At 51.3% G+C, this 23809-nt stretch overlaps 1 protein-coding gene and 1 pseudogene across 2 annotated transcripts; one reads left to right on the top strand and one right to left on the bottom strand.

The window, feature by feature from the left end:
- The window catches only part of LOC141148951 (BOS complex subunit NCLN-like), a 232840-nt pseudogene extending 223416 nt beyond the window's left edge, over positions 1–9424 (top strand).
- Positions 9425–10010: 586 nt separating this feature from the next.
- On the bottom strand, positions 10011–22657 carry SLC38A9 (solute carrier family 38 member 9). 2 transcript variants are annotated; one of them, XM_073682616.1, is made up of 15 exons: positions 22518–22657; positions 20214–20339; positions 19861–19993; positions 19000–19118; positions 17402–17465; positions 16676–16769; positions 14881–15051; positions 13869–13928; positions 13023–13217; positions 12755–12862; positions 12104–12210; positions 11637–11750; positions 11190–11338; positions 10773–10862; positions 10011–10423 (listed from the first exon to the last, which is right to left on the bottom strand). In XM_073682616.1, exons 2-15 carry the CDS (start codon positions 20303–20305, stop codon positions 10258–10260), a joined length of 1662 nt encoding a protein of 553 aa, XP_073538717.1. In that variant the 5' UTR covers positions 20306–20339; positions 22518–22657; the 3' UTR covers positions 10011–10257. The 2 variants fall into 2 exon arrangements, with proteins under 2 accessions (XP_073538717.1, XP_073538727.1); XM_073682626.1 differs by lacking the exon at positions 19861–19993.
- Between the last annotated feature and the right edge of the window lie 1152 nt (positions 22658–23809).

The following is a 23809-nucleotide window of genomic DNA, read 5'->3' as shown; positions in this document are numbered from 1 at the left end:
TGCCCACGTACATTGCCCTTACCCCCAGCCCGCTGTTGCCTGCGTATAATGCCCTTAACCCCAGCTCTCTGCCGCCAGTGTACAATGCCCTTACCTCCAGCCCTCTTCTGCCAGTGCATAGTGCCCTTACCCCCAGCCCTCTGCTGCCTGCGTACAATATCCTTACCGCCAGGTCTCTGCCGCCAATTTACAATGCCCTTTCCCCTAGCCCTCTGCTGCCGGCTTACAATGTCCTTACCTCCAGCCCTCTGCTGCCTGCGTAAATGTCCTTACCCCCAGCCCTCTGCTGCCTGCGTACAATGTCCTTACCCCCAGCCCTCTGCTGCCTGCGTACAATGTCCTTACCCCCAGCCCTCTGCTGCCTGCGTACAATGTCCTTACCCCCAGCCCTCTGCTGCCTGCGTACAATGTCCTTACCCCCAGCCCTCTGCTGCCTGCGTACAATGTCCTTACCCCCAGCCCTCTGCTGCCTGCGTACAATGTCCTTACCCCCAGCCCTCTGCTGCCTGAGTACAATGTCCTTACCCCCAGCCCTCTGCTGCCTGAGTACAATGTCCTTACCCCCAGCCTTCTGCCACCAGTGTACAATGCCCTTACCCCTAACCCTCTGCCAATGTACAGTGTCCTTACCCCCAGCCCTTTTTTGCCATAGTGCCCTTACCGCCAGCCCTCTACTGCCAGTGTATAGTGTCCCTACCTCCCAGCCCTCTGCTGCCAGTGTAAAGTGCCCTACCCCCCAGCCCTCTGCTGCCAGTGTACAGTGCCCTTACCCCCAGCCCTCTGCTGCCAGTGTAGTGCCCTTACCCCCCAGCCCTTTTCTGCCAGTGTATAGTGCCCTTACCACCAGCCCTCTACTGCCAGTGTATAGTGCCCCTACCCCCCAGCCTTCTGCTGCCACTGTACAGTGCCCTTACCTCCAGCCCTCTGTTGTGAGTGTATAGTGCCCTTACCCCCAGCCCTCTGCTGCCAGTGTACAGTGCTCTTACCGCCAGCCCTCTGCTGCCAGTGTATAGTGCAATTACCCCCAGCCCTCTGCTGCCAGTGTATAGTGCCTTACCCCCCAGCCCTCTGCTGCCAGCGTACAGTGCTCTTACCCCCAGTCCTCTGCTGCCAGTGTATAGTGCAATTACCCCCAGCCCTCTGCTGCCAGTGTATAGTGCAATTACCCCCAGCCCTCTGCTGCCAGTGTATAGTGCAATTACCCCCAGCCCTCTGCTGCCAGTGTACAGTGCTCTTACCCCCAAGCCTCTGCTGCCTGCATACAATGCCTTTAACCCCTGCCCTCTGCTGCTCAGGTATAATGCCCTTACTTCCAGCCCTCTGTGTACAATTCCCTTACCCCCAGCCCTATGTTGCCCACGTACATTGCCCTTACCCCCAGCCCGCTGTTGCCTGCGTATAATGCCCTTAACCCCAGCTCTCTGCCGCCAGTGTACAATGCCCTTACCTCCAGCCCTCTTCTGCCAGTGCATAGTGCCTTACCCCAGCCCTCTGCTGCCTGCGTACAATATCCTTACCGCCAGGTCTCTGCCGCCAATTTACAATGCCCTTTCCCCTAGCCCTCTGCTGCCTGCGTACAATATCCTTACCGCCAGGTCTCTGCCGCCAATTTACAATGCCCTTTCCCCTAGCCCTCTGCTGCCGGCTTACAATGTCCTTACCTCCAGCCCTCTGCTGCCTGCGTAAATGTCCTTACCCCCAGCCCTCTGCTGCCTGCGTACAATGTCCTTACCCCCAGCCCTCTGCTGCCTGCGCACAATGTCCTTACCCCCAGCCCTCTGCTGCCTGCGCACAATGTCCTTACCCCCAGCCCTCTGCTGCCTGCGCACAATGTCCTTACCCCCAGCCCTCTGCATCCTGCGTACAATGTCCTTACCCCCAGCCCTCTGCTGCCTGCGTACAATGTCCTTACCCCCAGCCCTCTGCTGCCTGCGTACAATGTCCTTACCCCCAGCCCTCTGCTGCCTGCGTACAATGTCCTTACCCCCAGCCCTCTGCTGCCTGAGTACAATGTCCTTACCCCCAGCCCTCTGCTGCCTGAGTACAATGTCCTTACCCCCAGCCTTCTGCCACCAGTGTACAATGCCCTTACCCCTAACCCTCTGCCACCAATGTACAGTGTCCTTACCCCCAGCCCTTTTTTGCCATAGTGCCCTTACCGCCAGCCCTCTACTGCCAGTGTATAGTGTCCCTACTTCCCAGCCCTCTGCTGCCAGTGTAAAGTGCCCTACCCCCCAGCCCTCTGCTGCCAGTGTACAGTGCCCTTACCCCCAGCCCTCTGCTGCCAGTGTAGTGCCCTTACCCCCCCAGCCCTTTTCTGCCAGTGTATAGTGCCCTTACCACCAGCCCTCTACTGCCAGTGTATAGTGCCCCTACCCCCCAGCCTTCTGCTGCCACTGTACAGTGCCCTTACCTCCAGCCCTCTGTTGTGAGTGTATAGTGCCCTTACCCCCAGCCCTCTGCTGCCAGTGTACAGTGCTCTTACCGCCAGCCCTCTGCTGCCAGTGTATAGTGCAATTACCCCCAGCCCTCTGCTGCCAGTGTATAGTGCCTTACCCCCCAGCCCTCTGCTGCCAGCGTACAGTGCTCTTACCCCCAGTCCTCTGCTGCCAGTGTATAGTGCAATTACCCCCAGTCCTCTGCTGCCAGTGTACAGTGCCCTTACCTCCAGCCCTCTGCTGCCAGTGTACAGTGCTCTTACCACCAGCCCTCTGCTGCCAGTGTACAGTGCTCTTACCCCCGGCCCTCTGCTGCCAGTGTACAGTGCTCTTACCCCCAGCCCTCTGCTGCCAGTGTACAGTGCTCTTACCGCCAGCCCTCTACTGCCAGTGTATAGTGCCCCTACCCCCCAGCCCTCTGCTGCCACTGTACAGTGCCCATACCCCCAGCCCTCTGTTGTCAGTGTATAGTGCCCTTAAACCCAGCCCTCTGCTGCCAGGGTACAGTGCTCTTACCCCCAACCCTCTACTGCCAGTGTATAGTGTACAATGCCCTTACCCCCAGCCCTCTGCATACAATGCCCTTACCCCCAGCCCTCTGCTGCCAGTGTACAATGCCCTTACCCCAGCCCTCTGCTGCCTGCATACAATGCCTTTAACCCCTGCCCTCTGCTGCTCAGGTATAATGCCCTTACTTCCAGCCATCTGTGTACAATTCCCTTACCCACAGCCCTATGTTGCCCACATACATTGCCCCCAGCCCGCTGTTGCCTGCTTACATTGCCCTTACCCCCAACCCTCTGCATACAATGCCCTTAACCCCAGCTCTCTTGCCGCCAGTGTAGAATGCCCTTACCTCCAGCCCTCTTCTGCCAGTGTATAGTGCTGCCTGCGTACAATATCCTTACCCCTAGGTCTCTGCCACCAATGTACAATGGCCTTACCCCCAGCCCTCTGCTGCCTACGTACAATGTCCTTACCCCCAGCCCTCTGCCACCAGTGTATAATGCCCTGACCCCTAGCCCTCTGCCACCAGTGTACAATGCCCTTACCCCTAGCCCTCTGCTGCCTGCGTACAATGTCCTTACCCCAAGCCCTCTGCCACCAGTGTACAATGGCCTTACCCCCAGCCCTCTGCTGCCAGTGCAAAGCGCCCTACCCCCCAGCCCTCTGCTGCCAGTGTACAGTGCCCTTACCCCCAGCCCTCTGCTGCCAGTGTAGTGCCCTTACCCCTCAGCCCTTTTCTGCCAGTGTATAGTGCCCTTACCACCAGCCCTCTACTGCCAGTGTATAGTGCCCCTACCCCCCAGCCTTCTGCTGCCACTGTACAGTGCCCTTACCTCCAGCCCTCTGCTGTGAGTGTATAGTGCCCTTACCCCCAGCCCTCTGCTGCCAGTGTACAGTGCTCTTACCGCCAGCCCTCTGCTGCCAGTGTATAGTGCAATTACCCCCCTCCCTCTGCTGCCAGTGTACAGTGCTCTTACCTCCAGCCCTCTGCTGCCAGTGTACAGTGCCCTTACCCCCAGCCCTCTGCTGTCTGTGTATAGTGCCCTTAAACCCAGCCCTCTGCTGCCAGTGTACAGTGCTCTTACCGCCAGCCCTCTGCTGCCAGTGTATAGTGCAATTACCCCCAGCCCTCTGCTGCCAGTGTATAGTGCCTTACCCCCCAGCCCTCTGCTGCCAGTGTACAGTGCTCTTACCCCCAACCCTCTACTGCCAGTGTATAGTGTACAATGCCCTTACCCCCAGCCCTCTGCATACAATGCCCTTATCCCCAGCCTTGTCGCCTGCGCATAATGCCCTTACCCCAGCCCTCTGCAGCCTGCGTACAATGCCCTTACCCCCAGCCCTCTGCTGCCAGTGTACAATGCCCTTACCCCCAACCCTCTGCTGCCTGCATACAATGCCTTTAACCCCTGCCCTGTGCTGCTCAGGTATAATGCCCTTACTTCCAGCCATCTGTGTACAATTCCCTTACCCCCAGCCCTATGTTGCCCACGTACATTGCCCCCAGCCCGCTGTTGCTTGCTTACATTGCCCTTACCCCCAACCCTCTGCATACAATGCCCTTAACCCCAGCTCTCTTGCTGCCAGTGTAGAATGCCCTTACCTCTAGCCCTCTTCTGCCAGTGTATAGTGCTGCCTGCGTACAATATCCTTACCCCTAGGTCTCTGCCACCAATGTACAATGTCCTTACCCCCAGCCCTCTGCTGCCTGCGTACAATGTTCTTACCCCTAGCCCTCTGCTGCCTGCGTACAATGTCCTTACCCCCAGCCCTCTGCCACCAGTGTACAATGCCCTTACCCCTAGCCCTCTGGTGGCAGGGGGCTAGGGGTAAGGGCATTGTACACTGGTGGCAGAGGGCTAGGGGTAAGGGCATTGTACACTGGTGGCAGGGGGCTAGGGGTAAGGGCATTGTACACTGGTGGCAGGGGGCTAGGGGTAAGGGCATTGTACACTGGTGGCAGGGGGCTAGGGGTAAGGGCATTGTACACTGGTGGCTTTGTACAGTGCAATTACCCCTAGCCCTCTGCCACCAGTGTATAGTGCCCTTACCGCCAGCCCTCTACTGCCAGTGTATAGTGCCCCTACCCCCCAACCCTCTGCTGCCAGTGTATAGTGCAATTACCCCCAGCCCTCTGCTGCCAGAGTACAGTGCCCTTACCCCCAGCTGCCAGAGTACAGTGCTCTTACCCCAAGCCCTCTGCTGCCAGTGTACAGTGCCCTTACCCCCAGCCCTCTGCTGTCAGTGTATAGTGCAATTACCCCCAGCCCTCTGCTGCCAGTGTACAGTGCGCTTACCCCCCAGCCCTCTGCTGCCAGTGTACAGTGCTCTCACCACCAGCCCTCTGCTGCCAGTGTACAGTGCTCTCACCACCAGCCCTCTGCTGCCAGTGTACAGTGCTCTCACCACCAGCCCTCTGCTGCCAGTGTACAGTGCAATTACCCCCAGCCCTCTGCTGCCAGTGTACAGTGCTCTCACCACCAGCCCTCTGCTGCCAGTGTACATTGCTCTCACCACCAGCCCTCTGCTGCCAGTGTACAGTGCAATTACCCCCAGCCCTCTGCTGCCAGTGTACAGTGCTCTCACCACCAGCCCTCTGCTGCCAGTGTACAGTGCTCTCACCACCAGCCCTCTGCTGCCAGTGTATAGTGCTCTTACCCCCCAGCCCTCTGCTGCCAGTGTACATTGCTCTCACCACCAGCCCTCTGCTGCCAGTGTACATTGCTCTCACCACCAGCCCTCTGCTGCCAGTGTACAGTGCAATTACCCCCAGCCCTCTGCTGCCAGTGTACAGTGCTCTCACCACCAGCCCTCTGCTGCCAGTGTACAGTGCTCTCACCACCAGCCCTCTGCTGCCAGTGTACAGTGCAATTACCCCCAGCCCTCTGCTGCCAGTGTACAGTGCTCTCACCACCAGCCCTCTGCTGCCAGTGTATAGTGCCCTTACCCCCCAGCCCTCTGCTGCCAGTGTATAGTGCCCTTACCCCCCAGCCCTCTGCTGCCAGTGTATAGTGCTCTTACCCCCAGCCCCTCCATCCTCTGCTTGTTCTACAGAATTGTCATTTTTCACTTCACTTATTACCATGAGTTATGACAGAGAAGGAAAAGTCGAGGTGATTGCTGGAGGGCGACGCTTTCACGCTCCGTCCTCATTATCTTCTGAAAACGACGTAAATGAGATGTTTGAGTTATTATTACGATGGAATAACATCGTCTGATGAAGGATATGGAGAGCATAACCTCTGGCTGCGGTAATTACGGACAGCGGAGACCACAATACGCTCACTATAGGCCCCCGATAATGGCTGGAGATACGACTGCCATTCTCCAGTCTGTGCAGATAAATTAGCTCTGAATATGTGAACCCCGGAAGGAAATCAATCAGTAAGTATAACCTCACAGGACCACAAAGCAGTCTGAAGCCTCTTATGGGGGTTTAAGGGGATCTCTCAGCGGGTTTTTGCTATGTATATGAGAGCAGCATGATGCAGGGACAGAGACCCTGATTCCAGCGATGTAACACTTAGTTTACTGAGTGCAGAAGTTATGATGGAATCAGTTTTCTCTTCTGCAGATCTAGCAGAGCTCAGAACACTGTATAACCTGTATAACCCCGGCCACATCACTGATTGTATACAGAAAGTGACCAATGTAAAGTGACAGTTGGGGTGGAGCTGGACTAGAAGGAATGGGACACTAGTCCTGTAGTGATAATCTTCTGCTGATAAAACACTGATTGTATTGAAACAGCAAAACACAACCTAGTAAGTGATACATCACTGGAATCAGGCACTCAGCCCTACATCAGTCAAGTCAATGGGTGCGAGGGAGAAAGAAAAAAAATTGCACGGCCCTAGGGCCATGGTTATGCCATCCAATTTTTTACGCACCCATCTCATAGGAAACCCAACATTTCATCAGCCGAGTACAATAAAATCAGTGTGGCAGGTCAGAATAGAATAGATTGTTAGATAGAAAGATGTCATATATAATCAGTGCTTTGCGTGTGTAGTTTAATGTACATGTATTTAATTAACAAATTAATATATTTCTGAAAAAAAATGGCATGTGATCCCCCTAAATTTTATTAAGCTTCCCAGGCTATTAATATCAGCTTACAGCTGTATACTTAGCCTTTACTAGTTATTAAAATGGGAGACCCAAAAAATGACTTGGGAGGGGTAAGGGAAACCCTATAATTAATAACAAGCAAAGGCTAGGCAGACAGCTGCGGGCTGATATTAATAGGCTGGGAAGGGGCCATAGATATTGACCCCCTCCTAGACTAATAACACTATCTCTCAGCCGCCCCAGAAAAGGAGCATCCATAACATGCACCACTTCTGGCGCTTAGCCTCTGCTCTTCCCACTTGCCCTGGTGCGGTAGCAAGTGGAGTAATTGGGCTGGGGTTGATGTCAGCTTTGTATTGGCAGCTGACATCAAGCCCAGGGGTTAGTAATGGAGAGGCGTCTATACGATGCCTCTAGTATGAACCCCATGGTCATATTGTTTAAAAAAAGAAAGACCCAAAATAAAGGCCTTTATTTGAAATAATGACACAAACTCCTTTATTGAATTAAAAATAAAAACCCTAAGGACAGGGCCCCACTATCAGTATTCGGTCAGTAATTTTCTCAGGAGTGGGAGCCAGTGGGTGATAAATGCAAAATTGGTGACTTGTTTATATTATACCTTTCCTCACCTGGTTTTGGCTCCCACTCCTGAGAAAAAATACTGAATACTGATAGAGGGACCGTGGCCTTATACTCATGCTTATCCTCCAATCCATTGAAGCCCATGTCCCCTGTAAAAAAACAAATAAAATAAAGCAACATAATCCTCACTTGTCCCCAACATGAAGATAATAATCCATCTGTCCATAGACGACTCTAGCACTGCTACATCAATTTGGCATGCTGAAATGATGTGAGCGTTCAGCCTGCCAGGCAGCAGAAACATTAAGCTGCGTGTGCTTGCGCAGCTCAGTGACTCACAGTGACCTGATAAAGTTGAGCGGAGTTCATACCCAGCGAGCTCAGTTCACCTCAATGATATCTCAGCGAGTGTGAGAAAGTTTTCACGCTGCCGTCAGAGAGGTCGGCAGAGTTCAGAGCCAATGAACTTCATTTACCTCAAAGACATCAGCGTGAACGCCATGAGAACTTTCCCACATTCGTGCTGATGTCATTGGGGTAGACAGAGTTCATTGGCATGAACTCCGCTCAACTTTATCACGTCAACACGAGGCACTGAGCTGTGCAAGTTTAACAGAGTTCATACCCAAGGAGCGAGCAGATAACAGTCCGGTGGAAGTCATAATTGAGATATCAGATTACAGTCCGGTGTCAGTCACAGAGGATCGATCAGATTACGGTTGGTGTCAGTCACAGAGGGGTGACCAACTTTATTTATACCTATACATCATAGTCTACTGGACCTCTCTCATATCCCACCACTGCCCCCTGGTGGTAACATTGTAATATGCACAACCTGAACTTGTTTTCACTTTTTCAGAAAACTCCAAGAAATGTTTGCATCTTCGAAGGAAACTTGGTGAGAGTTCTTTATATAATTCTGTCCTCTAATTTTGAATGACCGAAGTTCTGAACAGTTTAACGTCGGTGGTCGCAGGGCGTCCAGGAGGAACGATTATCAGCCGATCTCGACTGGTTGACCTCGCAGCTTCGGGCCGCTCAGCTGATCACAAAGGACCACCCAATACTATCCACCATGGAGAATCTGTTCAGAAGATACCTGAAGGACGTAAGGCGCCACGTCTTCAAGCCAGACGACAGGTACTGGTCTGTACTTAAGGGGGATTCCACCACAAACATATCCTCAGACATGGTCATGTTCATCATTCAGTGACCAGTCTGCCCCCTGGTGTACATTTGTGACATTACACTGTATATTCTCTTCTCTTACCAGGAATCCGGAGTTGGTTTTCTATGAGCCAATGAAGCAGACGATGACATCACACAGGTGAGGTAGCTGAAAATCCTTGGCTTGGGGAGACGCTCTGCTTTTTCTCACATGCTTTACACTGCAGCACTGCTCAGATCTAATTCCAAGAGAAGCGGATAAGTCTGAGCTTTTATTAGAGCAGGGTGTGAGGGGGCTCTCCAATGATGGGTGGGGGATATCAGTTCTCAATTTGTGTTTTGTAGGGTGAAGCCAGCAGTGTTTGACCTGTTCATGTCTCTGGTCATCGCTGCATATCTGGGGCTCATTCACCAAACCGTCCAGGTGAGAAAATCCTCTGCATCATATATGGGATAACACTGGGGACCCCCATAAAATTCCTCCTCTTGTTTTCCTTTCCCAGAATTTCGGTCCTGTATATCGTACGTTTATTCATCTAATCACCATACAGAAGAAGAAATAACGGAAGACGAGACGGTGAGAAGCAGCCGAGCGCAGCCGCCATCTTCCCCGATCTCAGAGACGCATGCGGTAAATTACGCCGTGTATGTTCAACGTTGAAAAGTTTTGCAAAATAAAATCGCTTCTTATAAGAAATAAACTCTCTCTTCTTAAGGTCCGCTTACACCGGCTGATTTCTGCAAACAAATGAGCATTAATGAGCGCTCGTATAGCAATTATCGACCTGTATGAATGGGGTTTTAACCCCTCAAGGCGGCCTACTACACCCGATCCTTGGCCTGGGCTACTAGTGGTATAGTCGTAGTACAACCGGGGTGGCCCCAGACTGCCAAGGCGATCTATAGATACCCTCTGATCATACTGAAAATGACGGAAGGGGCCACCCTCTTACACGCCACAGTGTTTATTATTGTTTGCAGCATGTAAATGGCCGAATGCAGCTCGTGATGTAGTCTTTGCACACAGGCGCCAGGAAGTGAGCAGAGGCAGTGTCAGATGACCATGGACACATCCTGCAGGTATGGACAGATGCAGAAGACAGCGGCGGCTGGACGACCCCTCTAAGGCAGCAATACTGTATTCTGGGGTCCACAGATCTCGCCGCCATCTTCACCAGCAGCGGGAGACGTCACAGCAGGAAATATGTTCTCATCCAAGTAAATGTCCCACTCGGTCAGATATATATATATATATATTTTTTTATTAAAATTGCTACTTTCATCGAGTAGAACGATAACCGCAGCACATTGCCGAGTGTGCAAAACAAATCGACAGTCCCATGTAAATGTCAAACACAATGCAGTCCTGCTGTAGTGCAATATCTCTCTGGACCCCCAGTCTGTAGCTTCCCATGCTGTAGTGGGGTCTCACTCGGAGATGCAGAATTCCTCTGTACAAGTCTCCAGGCAAGAAAGTGATGGAAGTTCATCACATGAGGAATTGTGCGATGAGGTTAGCGACGCCGAGGACAATGATACAGACGTGAGCGATCACAGAATACCACCTCAGCCGCTGGCTGCGATATAAGGCGATCATATGGATCAGAGAGGGGTAGACGAAGACGAAAGCGAGACCGCAGGCAGCTCCGGAGAACCTGAGGATGGAAAAATCACATTACTGTACACCACCGAGACTGCCCAAAAGGGAAATCACCAGCCCGAGCTCTGTGCCGATACTGGGACTGATCCTGGGATACATCATGTATTATACTCCAGAGCTGCGCTCACTATTCTGCTGACACATGCCTGGCTCTCCCTGCAGTGGACGCCGTATTCAGGTGAATTGCTATGTGATGCAAGGACAGATCAGTTCTCTGTTCTGGCTCAGAGGGGGGTCCCTAAGCCATGGATCCCCCTATTTGCCCCCATAGGCCTAATGTACAGCAGGGAAAACACCAACAAGAATGGAAATGATGGTGACCCCTCAAACGTTCCCGCTCTTACCTGATGATGCCCCCAATATTAGGGTAGAATTTGGCCATGAGGACCCCACAGCCGACAACAACGATGTTAAGTCCCAGGACGTGGAAGATACTGAAATAAAAATGTCAGCGACGTGAAGGAGAAGACAAAGTGGAATCCAACATGGGAAACTTTTTTTTTTTTCCACACAAATGGTTCTGGTCCAAAATAAGTTATCAGGTTCTGCCCCAAACTCAGACACTATCGCTGGTTAACCACTTAAAGACCAGATGATATTAAACTTATATTACCATCAATGAATGTTGTCGCTCAGTGACCGCAAGCAAAAATCCTTATAGAGGGAGTGCAATACAAATTTAATTCCAGAATGATTACTCTTACCTTATATAAGACTGGACGCCGTCCCTTTAAATCAACAGAGACCTAAAATAAACTCACCTGGGGTAAATGTTTCCAAAAACGTGTCCCAAAAGCTGCACCCTGACCAGGTATCCCAGCAGCGGGTAGACAGTCATCATTTGAAAGAGAAGGAAGATTCTTGCGATAAACGACAGGACGTCGTTACTTGGAAAGTTATCGAGGAAGTTCTAGACGGGAGAAAATAAATAAGGGATGTAAATAAAAAGTTCAAACACACAAAAGCCCCCTACCCTACTCTTTTGGTGACACATTAAACTCCCTGCAACACAAAGGGGTGAGAAAAGGGAAGGTTTTTCTGTTTGACTGCTTAGATGCTGCAGTTGCAGCATCTGGGTGGTAAACAGCCGGGCTCTGTGTTATTTCCATTCTTGGCAATTTATACAGTACATGGAAAATTTCTTTCTATCAAAACTATAAATATGTAAACGTGACGTAAATATAAATTGGACGAAGATAGATACTCACTTGCTGGATGCAATCCTTGGTCAAAGGTGGAGACGGGAACGAGCCGAACACCATCACCCCAACATACATGTATGTTAATCCGACAAGCAGATAAGCCACCGAGAGGTCTCTGATCTGTAAAGGACAAATGTGATGTAAAACACGGCATCGTGTACAAAAGGGAGGACCCAGCCAGCCAGGACCCAGCCAGCCAGGACCCAGCCAGCCAGGAGCCAGCCAGCCAAGACCCAGCCAGCCAAGACCCCAGCCAGCCAAGACCCCAGCCAGCCAGGACCCAGCCAGCCAAGACCCCAGCCAGCCAGGACCCAGCCAGCCCGGACCCAGCCTGCATTCTGTGTGACGAGCAGAGATTTTGCTTCTCCTGTCCTCACGTAGGAAGGTCTCGGTGATCGTCGCTCACCACACAAGTTGGACACCATCACACCTTGACAATGAGTGAAACGATCAGGGCAAGACGTTAGACTTACGTTATTCTCGGGCTTCCGGTTGTTCTTCAGCAGAGTAATGATACAGTTATGAATGAAGAATGCGAGAGTGAGGATTCCCGTCAGCTGAGGGAAGGAAAGTCTGAACTCTGGAAAACACAAGGAATTATCAAAAATTAATACATTTACTCCCCCTGTCCTAACATCTGGGGGAGAATTCAGAGTAAAACTCGCACAGCTGCATCAGCCATGGAGCGATTTGTGGTGTTCGGGATTCAGGTTCCTGAAGACTAAAGCCCCGTACACATTAGACTCATGTCAGCTGAACCCGCCGGTATCCGTGGGCTCGGCCAACACCAACGTGAGGGGGCCCTGCACAATGGACTGTCAGGGGAGTTAAGGATCCGGTAGGTCGGGTTTTGGACTGCTGATCAGCTGCCATAGACAACACAGGAGCGCTCGTCTGAAACGACTGCTCCTGTGTATGGAGGCGCCGGCCAAGAAGACTACTGACCAAATAATCATCTCATGTGTACGGCGGGCGTAAAACTCTAAAGTAGTCTGTGAAAGCGGGATGACTACGTCTACGGCAGATGAAATAGCCGACACACTGGTCCTCACCCGACTTTCCAGAGAGATATTTTTAGATGACAAATGTGCGTTAATTAGCAAAATAACAGGTCACATTCTTACCAGGAACAAAATATTCTTGTACTTTATCCCAGTGGAACTCAAAATGAAACCCAATGCGGAAAGCTTTATATGTCACCAGAGACACCAGGTAGAGCACGGACGCCGTGCCTGAAAACAGAGGAAAACACGTTATATTCCCATCTGCAAACCCTGTCCTCTTAGGATTTATTCTGCTCAACTCCGATATATCGCTGCGTTTGCTCAATTTTTTTTTTTTGCTCACAGGATTGTTATTTTGTGATAACACTACACGTGGGGGATTACATACCCAAAACATTGAATTTAGCAAAAAATGATGGCGAGCGGAAGTTGAGGAGCGGGAGGAGAACGACGATCAGATACAGAGGGACGGTGTCCGTCTTACTCCACCAGTCTTCAAACTGCTGAAACCCCGTCCCATTGCCAGTGGTCGTGTCCACGGTTGTATTCGATGGGGTACCGTCTCCAGTGTTAGGACAGATAACTAAAAGGAGAAAAAAAACAAAAAAAAAAACAATGAAAAACACAAAAGGTAATAAATAAAAAATATATATCTTTCTATATATAGTTTATTTAATATACACCCATATACTTACAATTTTTCTTTCTAAATCTAATATATATTTTTGTTATTATTTAGTATATATGATTTCTTTCTAAATTAAATACGCATTAATATTAAATATATATATATATTACACTCTTCTGCGTCTCCAGAAGATTATGGAGACCAATGGCTTCTTGTCTGGATGGTGGTATGACCCCCTCCTTGGCTGTGCAGGTTTTATAAAAGTATACATACACTTTAATGGTCACACACATATCGATGTAGGGGGGCTCGTTTCTGTGTGGCGGCCTGACATTTTTTATTGATACCATGTTGGGGTACATGTGGTATCTTGTTCACTTATTACATTTTGGAGGGGGTATCAGGAGGTGAAGCATCAGATTACACACGATGGTGCATTTCTTTAGATGTTAGTAATCCTGCCTGGTCTTGTTTGTGAGTTAATCTTGTGTAATCAATAAATATATATATATATATATATATATATATATAGTATATCTGGATGTGCCCTGGCTATACACTGGGGCATCTTTCTCTCTTCGCTGAGACACATCGGCTTCTTCTTACCTTTGTCGCTCCCGTTCGTGCTCAGCACGATTTCTGTAACATTGATGTGATGAACATAATCTAAAAAGACACAAAGCACAAGTATAAATCTCCATCCCAGCAGCAATAGAAGGCAGACCTGAGCGTTGTGGGGCCACCACCGGTCGTCACGCTGCATCTCGCACAGCCCCATCCCCCGCCGACAAACCCGCACAGCCACCCCCCACTGACATCCCGCGCAGCCGCACCCCCCGCCACCGACATCCTGCGCAGCCGCACCCTCCCACCGACATCCCGCGCAGCCACTCCCCCCCCCTGACATCCCGCGCAGCCACTCCCCCCCACTGACATCCCGCGCAGCCGCACCCCCCCACCGACATCCCGCGCAGCCGCACCCGCCACCGACATCCCGCGCAGCCGCACCCTCCCACCGACATCCCGCGCAGCCACTCCCCCCCACTGACATCCCGCGCAGCCGCACCCCCCCACTGACATCCCGCGCAGCCGCACCCCCCCACTAACATCCCGCGCAGCCGCACCCTCCCACTAACATCCCGCGCAGCCGCACCCTCCCACTGACATCCCGCGCAGCTGCACCCCCACTGACATCCCGCGCAGCTGCACCCCCACTGACATCCCGCGCAGCTGCACCCCCACTGACATCCCGCGCAGCTGCACCCCCACTGACATCCCGCGCAGCCGCACCCTCCCACTGACATCCCGCGCAGCCGCACCCTCCCACTGACATCCCGCGCAGCCGCACCCTCCCACTGACATCCCGCGCAGCCGCACCCTCCCACTGACATCCCGCGCAGCCGCACCCCCACTGACATCCCGCGCAGCCGCACCCCCACTGACATCCCGCGCAGCCGCACCCCCACTGACATCCCGCGCAGCCGCACCCCCACTGACATCCCGCGCAGCCGCACCCCCACTGACATCCCGCGCAGCCGCACCCCCACTGACATCCCGCGCAGCCGCACCCCCACTGACATCCCGTGCAGCCGCACCCCCGCCTGCTGTTTGTACTTACTATAAATAAATTTTCCTGTGTTAAAAAAAAAGTTGGACATCAGCACCCAGTAGACGATCATCGCTCCAACTAACGACACCAACGAGAAGAGGAGACTGGACCAGCGGCCAAAGGAGCCAAAATAATACTGACAAACATCAGGAAACTCCCAGTGCGAGGTGTCCACGGAGGCTGCAAAACAGAAGACACGGCAGGAATCATTCATCTGCAAGAAGTCTGTATGTTCTTCCCGTGTTTCCGTTCACACTGCAAAGACATACTGATAGGGAATACAGATTGTGAGCCCCAATGGGGACAGCGATGATAATGTCTGTGAAGCGCTGGGGAATTAATGGAGCAATATAAGGGAGTAAAATAAATAAACTGATGGCTCAGGATCTGTGCACACTGCGCTTATAGTGCAACAGGTCATTTACACATAGATCTCTACACTACGAGGCCGGAAACAGGTCACTTCTCTTCTACCGATCCAGAGCTGCGCTCACTATTCAGTCACACGTGCCCTTTGTCAAAAAAAAAAAAAAAAATTACCAAATCGTTTTGTTTTTTTTTCCCTTCTTCTTCCAAGAGCCATAACTTTTTAATTTTTCCATTAACATCGAAATTTGAGGGCTTGTATTTTTGCGGGACAAGTTGAACTCTTGTATCACAACATTCATTTTATCATATGATGTACTGGAAACCCGGAACAAAAAAAACATGCGGCTACCACATGTGTATTCAATTCTTCTTTCTTTATTTTTTAACACGGGGGAGGGGGAAGGAGGCGAGATAAAAAAAATACATACATTCATTCATTTTTATTTATGTATGTATGTATGTACACAAGCATACAGATGATGGGTTCAAGTCCCCTCAGGGAACTAGAAAATATAGATTTAATAAAAAAAAAAAAATGTATATACATTATACACACACGTATATAAAAAAAAATTCTTCACTTTTTAATAAATATATATATATATATATATATTTTGTTTTATTAAAAAGTGAAGAAAAAATATATATATATTTTTTCTTCACTTTTTATATACACACATTATATATATGCAGTGTGTATACATATATATATATATATATATAAATAGTGAAGAAAAAAAGGTGCATATTTATTTTTTCTTCACTTTTCAATAAAAAAATGATAAAAAAATGATCCATATATAAAAATTGTATAATTTTTATTTTTTTTCTTCACTTTTTATACACACACATATATATATATATATATATATATATATATATATATATATATATATACACACACACACACACACATTTTATTAAAAAAGTGAAGAAAAAAATGAAAAAATGATACCAACATGGCAGAGACAGGGATCCTCCGGGATCTGTCATGACAATCCATTGGCACGTTGTAGAAGAGGCCGATGGGCGGTTAGGATAGCCCTCCATCTGGCCCATGCCCTACTGTCACAGACTGACAGCTCCACCTGAGGCTGTTAAGAGGCAGATGATGGCTGAATAACACAGCCATCACCTGCCGAGAAAAATGCAGGCTCAGTCAGTTCTTGAGTACGCATCAAAGAAGCAGACGTGACATATGAAGTACCGGTACATCATGTCTAATACTGAAAGGGGAAATAGTCTTAAAATGACCTTAGGATATAATACTAACAGACTTCAAAGATAACATTTTCTGAAATGGATCTATGCACCCCAAAAATTATTTTGCTGACACTTTCCCTTTAAGCACACCACCTGGTCGATAAAGAGTCAAAAATTCTGTGTAAAAAAGTGAGAGATATAAATATGAGGTCAGTGAAAGTAGAAGCCTTACGTATCGCCCCTCGGGACTTCACAACCCTATAGCAGCAGTAAAGTGTTAAAAGGCCCATCAGGAAAATGACAGCTACGCCCGTTGTGAATCCGGCCTAGAGAAAAAAAAAAGAAGACATTGAAGGAAAAGTTATTCTAATAGTTTTCTGTAAATTCAGACAATCTCAAAAAAGTTTTCTTCAAATAAAAATTCATATTGAGCCCGACGCTAAGATAACATTCACACAGCGGTCATTGTCCCGTGTAGTAAGCTTTGCTAGCTGTAAGGACCGAGTGCGTGAAATTACAGAAAAAGGCAAAATTATGATGAAACTTTTCTGATAAAAGGATTTATCCTGGGGTCTGTTGAGGTGTTGATCGCATGCCAGCCAAAACCAGACACATTCAGCACCAGTATTGCTGTGAAGAGTGATTGAAAGCAAAAGGGCTTCATACACATTTGAGGCCGGACGAACGAGCGGCCAAAATTTTTCCATCTCATCCGCCTCTCGCTTCTTTGCTCGCTATGAGATAGAGTCTGCCGGTGGAGAATTATCTTAACAAAAAAAAAAAAAAGAACAGCAGTCCAAAGATGGACATGCCAGATCTTTATATCCCCCCCAACATTACGTCAGGGGAGAGTCGGGAGGCCCCTATACACTTTAGACTTACGGCCGAGCACGCTGATAATCGACAGAAGTTAGTCCATGCTCATTTTGTTTAGTTTTTTTTTCCATACTAGTGTTACCTGCTTAATTCCCCAGGGAATACTGAGAATTGATGTTCCCATCATTGTGTTCCAGATCATAAATCTGTAAATCCAAAAAAAAAAAAAAAAGTTTTATTACTTTCTCCGGCAATCCTGTCAATGAATGAACACTACAGCCGGCATGGATTATCATTGCGGAAAAATCCGCAGCACTACCATTAATTTTGCGTAAACGCGGCGTTTTCGCCGCCATTGACTTGCATTGGAACGCATGGATTCCGCATCACTGCATCTGTACATGCGGATAACATGCGTTTCAATGTGCGGATGGTACCCGGGTTTGGAGAAAAGAAGACTCTCCTCCGGACCCGGGTACCATAGTACCTGTAAAAAAAAAAAAAAAAAAAAAAAAAAAAAAAGAATAAAATAAAAAAAGAATAAAATAAAAAATAAATATTATACTTACCTTCTGATGGCCCCCGGTGTCCTTGTCTCTGCTTGCCGGCAGCTTGCGGTGGACTCAAGGACCTGCGGTGACGTCATTTAGTCATGTGACGGGTCACGCGACGCTGACGTCGGCAGGTCCTTAAATCTACCGCGAGCTGCCGGCAAGCAGAGACAAGGACTCCGGGGGCCATCAGAAGGTAAATATAATATTTATTTTTTTACCATTCTTTGGCTACACTATATAAATCCATGTCGGTTGCCGGTTGCATGGATTTATATAGTGTGACCAAGTTATCAAGCACTTTCCAAGTGATGCTAAAAATCGCTTGGAAAGCGCTTGTCAACCCGCATGCGGAAATGCAAGTGAAGAACGCTTCACATCCGCTCGTCCCTGGCAGGAAAACGCATGTACAATCCGCATGTACAATCCGCATGTACAATCCGCATGTACAATCCGCATGCACAATCCGCATGCACAATCCGCATGCACAATCCGCATGCGTTTTTTCTGCCAGGAGAGATGCAGAAACGCTCAGGAAAAAATCCAGAGTATTTCTACATCGTGGGCACAGAGACTATATAAAACATGTAAGCTTTTTTGTTTAATAAACAAATAATAAAAAAAAAAGAAAAAAAGTGGCCGTTTCCAGAGATAAAATGTCGTTGTGATTTCTAGGAACACCATGGTTTTGATTGGTGGGGTCCAAGTTTAGGTACCCCTACCAATTAAGGAAAAGAAGGGGTAAAAGAACTAAAACTGAACAATGTCGGCTCCACTTTAAAATGCATTTTCATTTGTCGATATTGTGCCCTACACTATTTGTATCGCTCGGCTGCTACAAGACAATGATAGGCGGCTGAGCGATGCAAATAGCGTTAAGGACGATACAATTTTTTTCGATCGTACATTTGGCTGTTGCTATAAATGTAAAATCGATCATCGAAGAAGAAAAAGAAAGTGGTGCACACGAAGTCCATCCACCGATAACCGAGCCTCTCCGCAGATCAGATCCAAAACGCAGGGCGCTCAGCCCGGCACTTCCGCCCCTTTTCTTTTTAGCGATCGTTGTGAATCGCTACTGATCAAAACTCCAAGACATATCAGAAATTTTCTGAAGCCACAGGTACGCTTTAATCTGATTACCATTGCTTAAAATAAACCCCCAAGCCCTTACTGTCGGGTTACGTACATTGTGACTATGCTGGAGTTTTTTTCCAAGCCGTCTCCACCATCAATTTTTAAAGCGGTTCCCAAAGGACTGTAGACATAAATTTCTTCGGGTGCTGGAATGACGTGATCTGGAGCAATCTACGACATAAACAGCAAAAAGTGAATGGGAGAGTAAAGAATAAAGCCTTTATCCCCGCCAATTTCCAGTGTGGACCCCGACGTGATCCAAGTATAAAGCAAACACAATATAAAGGCACCAATGCTCCTTAGGACTCAGACGTCATTTTTGTTGACGTACGAGAAAAAATGCACCGAGTTTCATCAGTGTGCGAGTACAAAGTGTCATCAGATTTTCTCGTACATGGAGAATTTTTTTTTTTTTATTTTCTCCATTCTGACAGTTCGTGAAAACCGGATCGCACTCTGATGTCATCCAAGTGCGGTCCGATTTTTTCACGGAACCATTGACTTACATGGCCGAGTGTGATCCCTCGGATCAAAAATCTCCGAGATTTTCCATGGACCTCTCGAACAGTGAAAAATTATGGATATGTGAATGGCCCCAGAGATTATCACAGGTATGAGTGATGTGATAATCACTGATAGCACTCATATGTGAAGAACTGATGTGTGAATGAACCCTTAGATTTCTAAAGGACAGGTATTTGCATGGTTGAGAGCTTCCACCCCACCGTCTCCCCCTCCCATGTATATGTACGGTCAGCTGAGCATGCATGTATTCTATAGGAAGAGTGGAGCAAGCTGTCAGCGGCTGGCTCCTAAAAAAACAAAAATAAACAGGCTGTGAAATTGATGCCCGATCTCTCCAGACATCATGGAAGGGTTAAATAATGAATGACCATCCGTCCTACTGTCATACCAATGACGACTGGGATGAACGGCCGAGCTTGCTGTAGTAATGGATGCGTTTATTCATAGCTGCGGCGTGAGACGTGACTCTGGGGGGGTCGTGATTGACGCTGGTGATATTGGAAGGTTCTATGTAAAAAGGCCTGAAAAAAAAAAAAAAAAAACAGAAAAAGTAATTTCTTTGTTTTGTTGCCATCTCCCCCTTTCCTCTCCTAACACCCCCACCATTCATCCAGGCGCAGCATGTCAGCTTTTTTTTTTTTTGTTGTTTCACACTGAAGATCTTTAGGGCGAAATCTGCGGCAAATCTGCAATGATTGGAGAGCAAGATGCAATTATAAAGTTCCAGTAACGTGCTCCTACCTCCGAGACCTGGGATCCACAGCACTGAAGTGATCGTTCGCACATTCGTCAAACAGCGAAGGGTAAATCAGGGGGGCCTCATCTCCCTCCATAGTAAACCGCTCTGTATCCCCACTGATAATAAAGCTATAAAGGGAAGAGACAAGTATACAGAGCTAAAAAATAATTACACCAAATGCAGCGCCAGCGGGGGCGAAACACAACACTAGGAAACAGTGATGGCAAAGTGCCGCCTGGTGCAAACCCTCTCAGGCCGGATACACTAATCACAGCGGCGAGGACACAAGTTACTACTGATGTGGTTGTGAAACGTCAGCAGTGTCCGGTCATTGTTACACAACACTGCCAGGGGCTGCGGGGGTACGACATGCCAGAGCTCAGTGTAAGGCTGTGTGCACACGTCCCTTCCATATCACTGTTTGTAAACCATGCCGCTCTCGGTGGCGCCCCCATCTCGCCGGGGCCTCACGCCGCTCTCGGTGGCGCCCCCGTCTCGCCGGGGCCTCACGCCGCTCTCGGTGGCGCCCCCGTATCGCCGGGGCCTCACGCCGCTCTCGGTGGCGCCCCCGTCTCGCCGGGGCCTCACGCCGCTCTCGGTGGCGCCCCCGTCTCGCCGGGACCTCACTCTGCTCTCAGTGGCGCCCCCGTCTCGCCAGGACCTCACTCTGCTCTCAGTGGCGCCTCCGTCTCATCAGGACCTCACTCTGCTCTCAGTGGCACCCCAGTCTCATCAGGACCTCACTCTGCTCTCAGTGGCGCCCCCGTCTCATCAGGACCTCACTCTGCTCTCTGTGGCGCCCCCGTCTCATCAGGACCTCACTCTGCTCTCAGTGGCACCCCCCCCGGCTCATCAGGACCTCACTCTGCTCTCAGTGGCGCCCCCCCCCGGCTCATCAGGACCTCACTCTGCTCTCAGTGGCGCCCCCCCCGGCTCATCAGGACCTCACTCTGCTCTCAGTGGCGCCCCCGTCTCATCAGGACCTCACTCTGCTCTCAGTGGCGCCCCCGTCTCATCAGGACCTCACTCTGCTCTCAGTGGCGCCCCCGTCTCATCAGGACCTCACTCTGCTCTCAGTGGCGCCCCCGTCTCACCAGGACCTCACTCTGCTCTCTGTGGCGCCCTCGTCTCACCAGGACCTCACTCTGCTCTCAGTGGTGCCCCCGTCTCATCAGGACCTCACTCTGCTCTCAGTGGCGCCCCCGTCTCATCAGGACCTCACTCTGCTCTCAGTGGCGCCCCCGTCTCACCAGGACCTCACTCTGCTCTCAGTGGCGCCTCCGTCTCATCAGGACCTCACTCTGCTCTCAGTGGCGCCCCCGTCTCACCAGGACCTCACTCTGCTCTCTGTGGCGCCCCCGTCTCATCAGGACCTCACTCTGCTCTCTGTGGCGCCCCCGTCTCATCAGGACCTCACTCTGCTCTCTGTGGCGCCCCCGTCTCACCAGGACCTCGCTCTGCTCTCAGTGGCGCCCCCGTCTCACCAGGACCTCACTCTGCTCTCTGTGGCGCCCCCGTCTCACCAGGACCTCACTCTGCTCTCTGTGGCGCCCCCGTCTCATCAGGACCTCACTCTGCTCTCAGTGGCGCCCCCGTCTCATCAGGACCTCACTCTGCTCTCTGTGGCGCCCCCGTCTCACCAGGACCTCACTCTGCTCTCAGTGGCGCCCCCGTCTCATCAGGACCTCACTCTGCTCTCTGTGGCGCCCCCGTCTCACCAGGACCTCACTCTGCTCTCAGTGGCGCCTCCGTCTCATCAGGACCTCACTCTGCTCTCAGTGGCGCCCCCGTCTCATCAGGACCTCACTCTGCTCTCAGTGGCGCCTCCGTCTCATCAGGACCTCACTCTGCTCTCTGTGGCGCCCCCGTCTCACCAGGACCTCACTCTGCTCTCTGTGGCGCCCCCGTCTCACCAGGACCTCACTCTGCTCTCTGTGGCGCCCCCGTCTCATCAGGACCTCACTCTGCTCTCAGTGGCGCCCCCGTCTCATCAGGACCTCACTCTGCTCTCAGTGGCGCCCCCGTCTCACCAGGACCTCACTCTGCTCTCAGTGGCGCCCCCGTCTCATCAGGACCTCACTCTGCTCTCTGTGGCGCCCCCGTCTCACCAGGACCTCACTCTGCTCTCAGTGGCGCCTCCGTCTCATCAGGACCTCACTCTGCTCTCAGTGGCGCCTCCGTCTCATCAGGACCTCACTCTGCTCTCAGTGGCGCCCCCGTCTCACCTCCGCAGGACGCAGGGTCTCCGCCTCACCTCAGATAACCTCGGGTGACTGCGGGCCCCCGGAGCTCGGCCCCCGGCTCACCTGTGCAGCTGCCCGGTCTCCTCACGTCTCCTCGCCAGCGCCCCGCGCTCTCTGGCCCCCGCAGCTCCCCGCACTTTTACCTCAACTTGCCTGCGAGCTTCAAAACAGGAAGCAGCTGACGAGGAGCCGGCTGCCGGCACTGTGGGGATTGTAGTCCCGAGAGCTATTGTCTGTATCTACTCACCGGCAAGAAGAGAACTACAAGTCCCAAGATGCAACACGAGAACACACTTCTGTTGAGTAAAGAGCTTCTGCGGAGAGACGCTGAGTAAGAGGATTGTCAGTGTGTGAGAGAGGACGGGGAACCGGGGGAAGGGACGAAAGAGAACGGGGAACCAGGGCAAGGGCGAGTGTGGAGAGAGGACGGAGAACCGGGGGAAGGGACGAGAGAGAAGGAGAACCGGGGGAAGGGACGAGAGAGGACGGGGAACCGGGGGAAGGGACGAGAGAGGACGGGGAACCGGGGGAAGGGACGAGAGAGAACGGGGAACCGGGGCAAGGGCAAGGGCGAGTGTGGAGAGAGGACGGGGAACCGGGGCAAGGGCGAGTGTGGAGAGAGGACGGGGAACCGGGGGAAGGGACGAGAGAGGACGGGGAACCAGGGCAAGGGCGAGTGTGGAGAGAGGACGGGGAACCGGGGGAAGGGACGAGAGAGGACGGGGAACCAGGGCAAGGGCGAGTGTGAGGAGAGGACGGGGAACCGGGGGAAGGGACGAGAGAGGACGGGGAACCAGGGCAAGGGCGAGTGTGAGGAGAGGACGGAGAACCGGGTCAAGGGCGAGTGTGAGGAGAGGACGGGGAACCGGGGCAAGGGCAAGTGTGAGGAGAGGACGGGGAACCGGGGGAAGGGACGAGAGAGGATGGGGAACCAGAGCAAGGGCGAGTGTGAGGAGAGGACGGGGAACCGGGGCAAGGGCAAGTGTGAGGAGAGGACGGGGAACCGGGGCAAGGGCGAGTGTGGAGAGAGGACGGGGAACCGGGGGAAGGGACGAGAGAGGACGGAGAACCGGGGCAAGGGCGAGTGTGAGGAGAGGACGGGGAACCGGGGGAAGGGCGAGTGTGAGGAGAGGACGGGGAACCGGGGGAAGGGCGAGTGTGAGGAGAGGACGGGGAACCGGGGGAAGGGACGAGAGTGGAGAGGACGGGGAACCGGGGGAAGGGAGGAGAGGACGGGGAACCGGGGGAAGGGAAGGGACGAGAGAGGACGGGGAACCAGGGCAAGGGCGAGTGTGGAGAGAGGACGGGGAACCGGGGCAAGGGCGAGTGTGGAGAGAGGACGGGGAACCAGGGCG

This window comes from Phyllobates terribilis, unplaced genomic scaffold, assembly GCF_046119375.1.
Source record: "Phyllobates terribilis strain yellow unplaced genomic scaffold, ASM4611937v1 Scaffold_1__5_contigs__length_1240528914, whole genome shotgun sequence".
In the NCBI taxonomy this organism is placed as follows: Eukaryota; Metazoa; Chordata; class Amphibia; order Anura; family Dendrobatidae; genus Phyllobates; species Phyllobates terribilis.
The sequence above is the reverse complement of the archived record's forward strand: the minus strand, read 5'-3'. Positions and strand labels throughout refer to the sequence as shown.

Coding starts and splice junctions, on each gene's coding strand:
- SLC38A9 (XM_073682616.1), bottom strand. CDS start 20,305: ATGGAGGGAGATGAGGCCCCCCTGATTTACCCTTCGCTGTTTGACGAA. Junction 19,994..20,213: donor GTGGATCCCAGGTCTCGGAG/GTAGGAGCACGT, acceptor TTTTTTTTTCAG/GCCTTTTTACATAGAACCTT. Junction 11,751..12,103: donor ACCGGAAGCCCGAGAATAAC/GTAAGTCTAACG, acceptor TGTCCTTTACAG/ATCAGAGACCTCTCGGTGGC.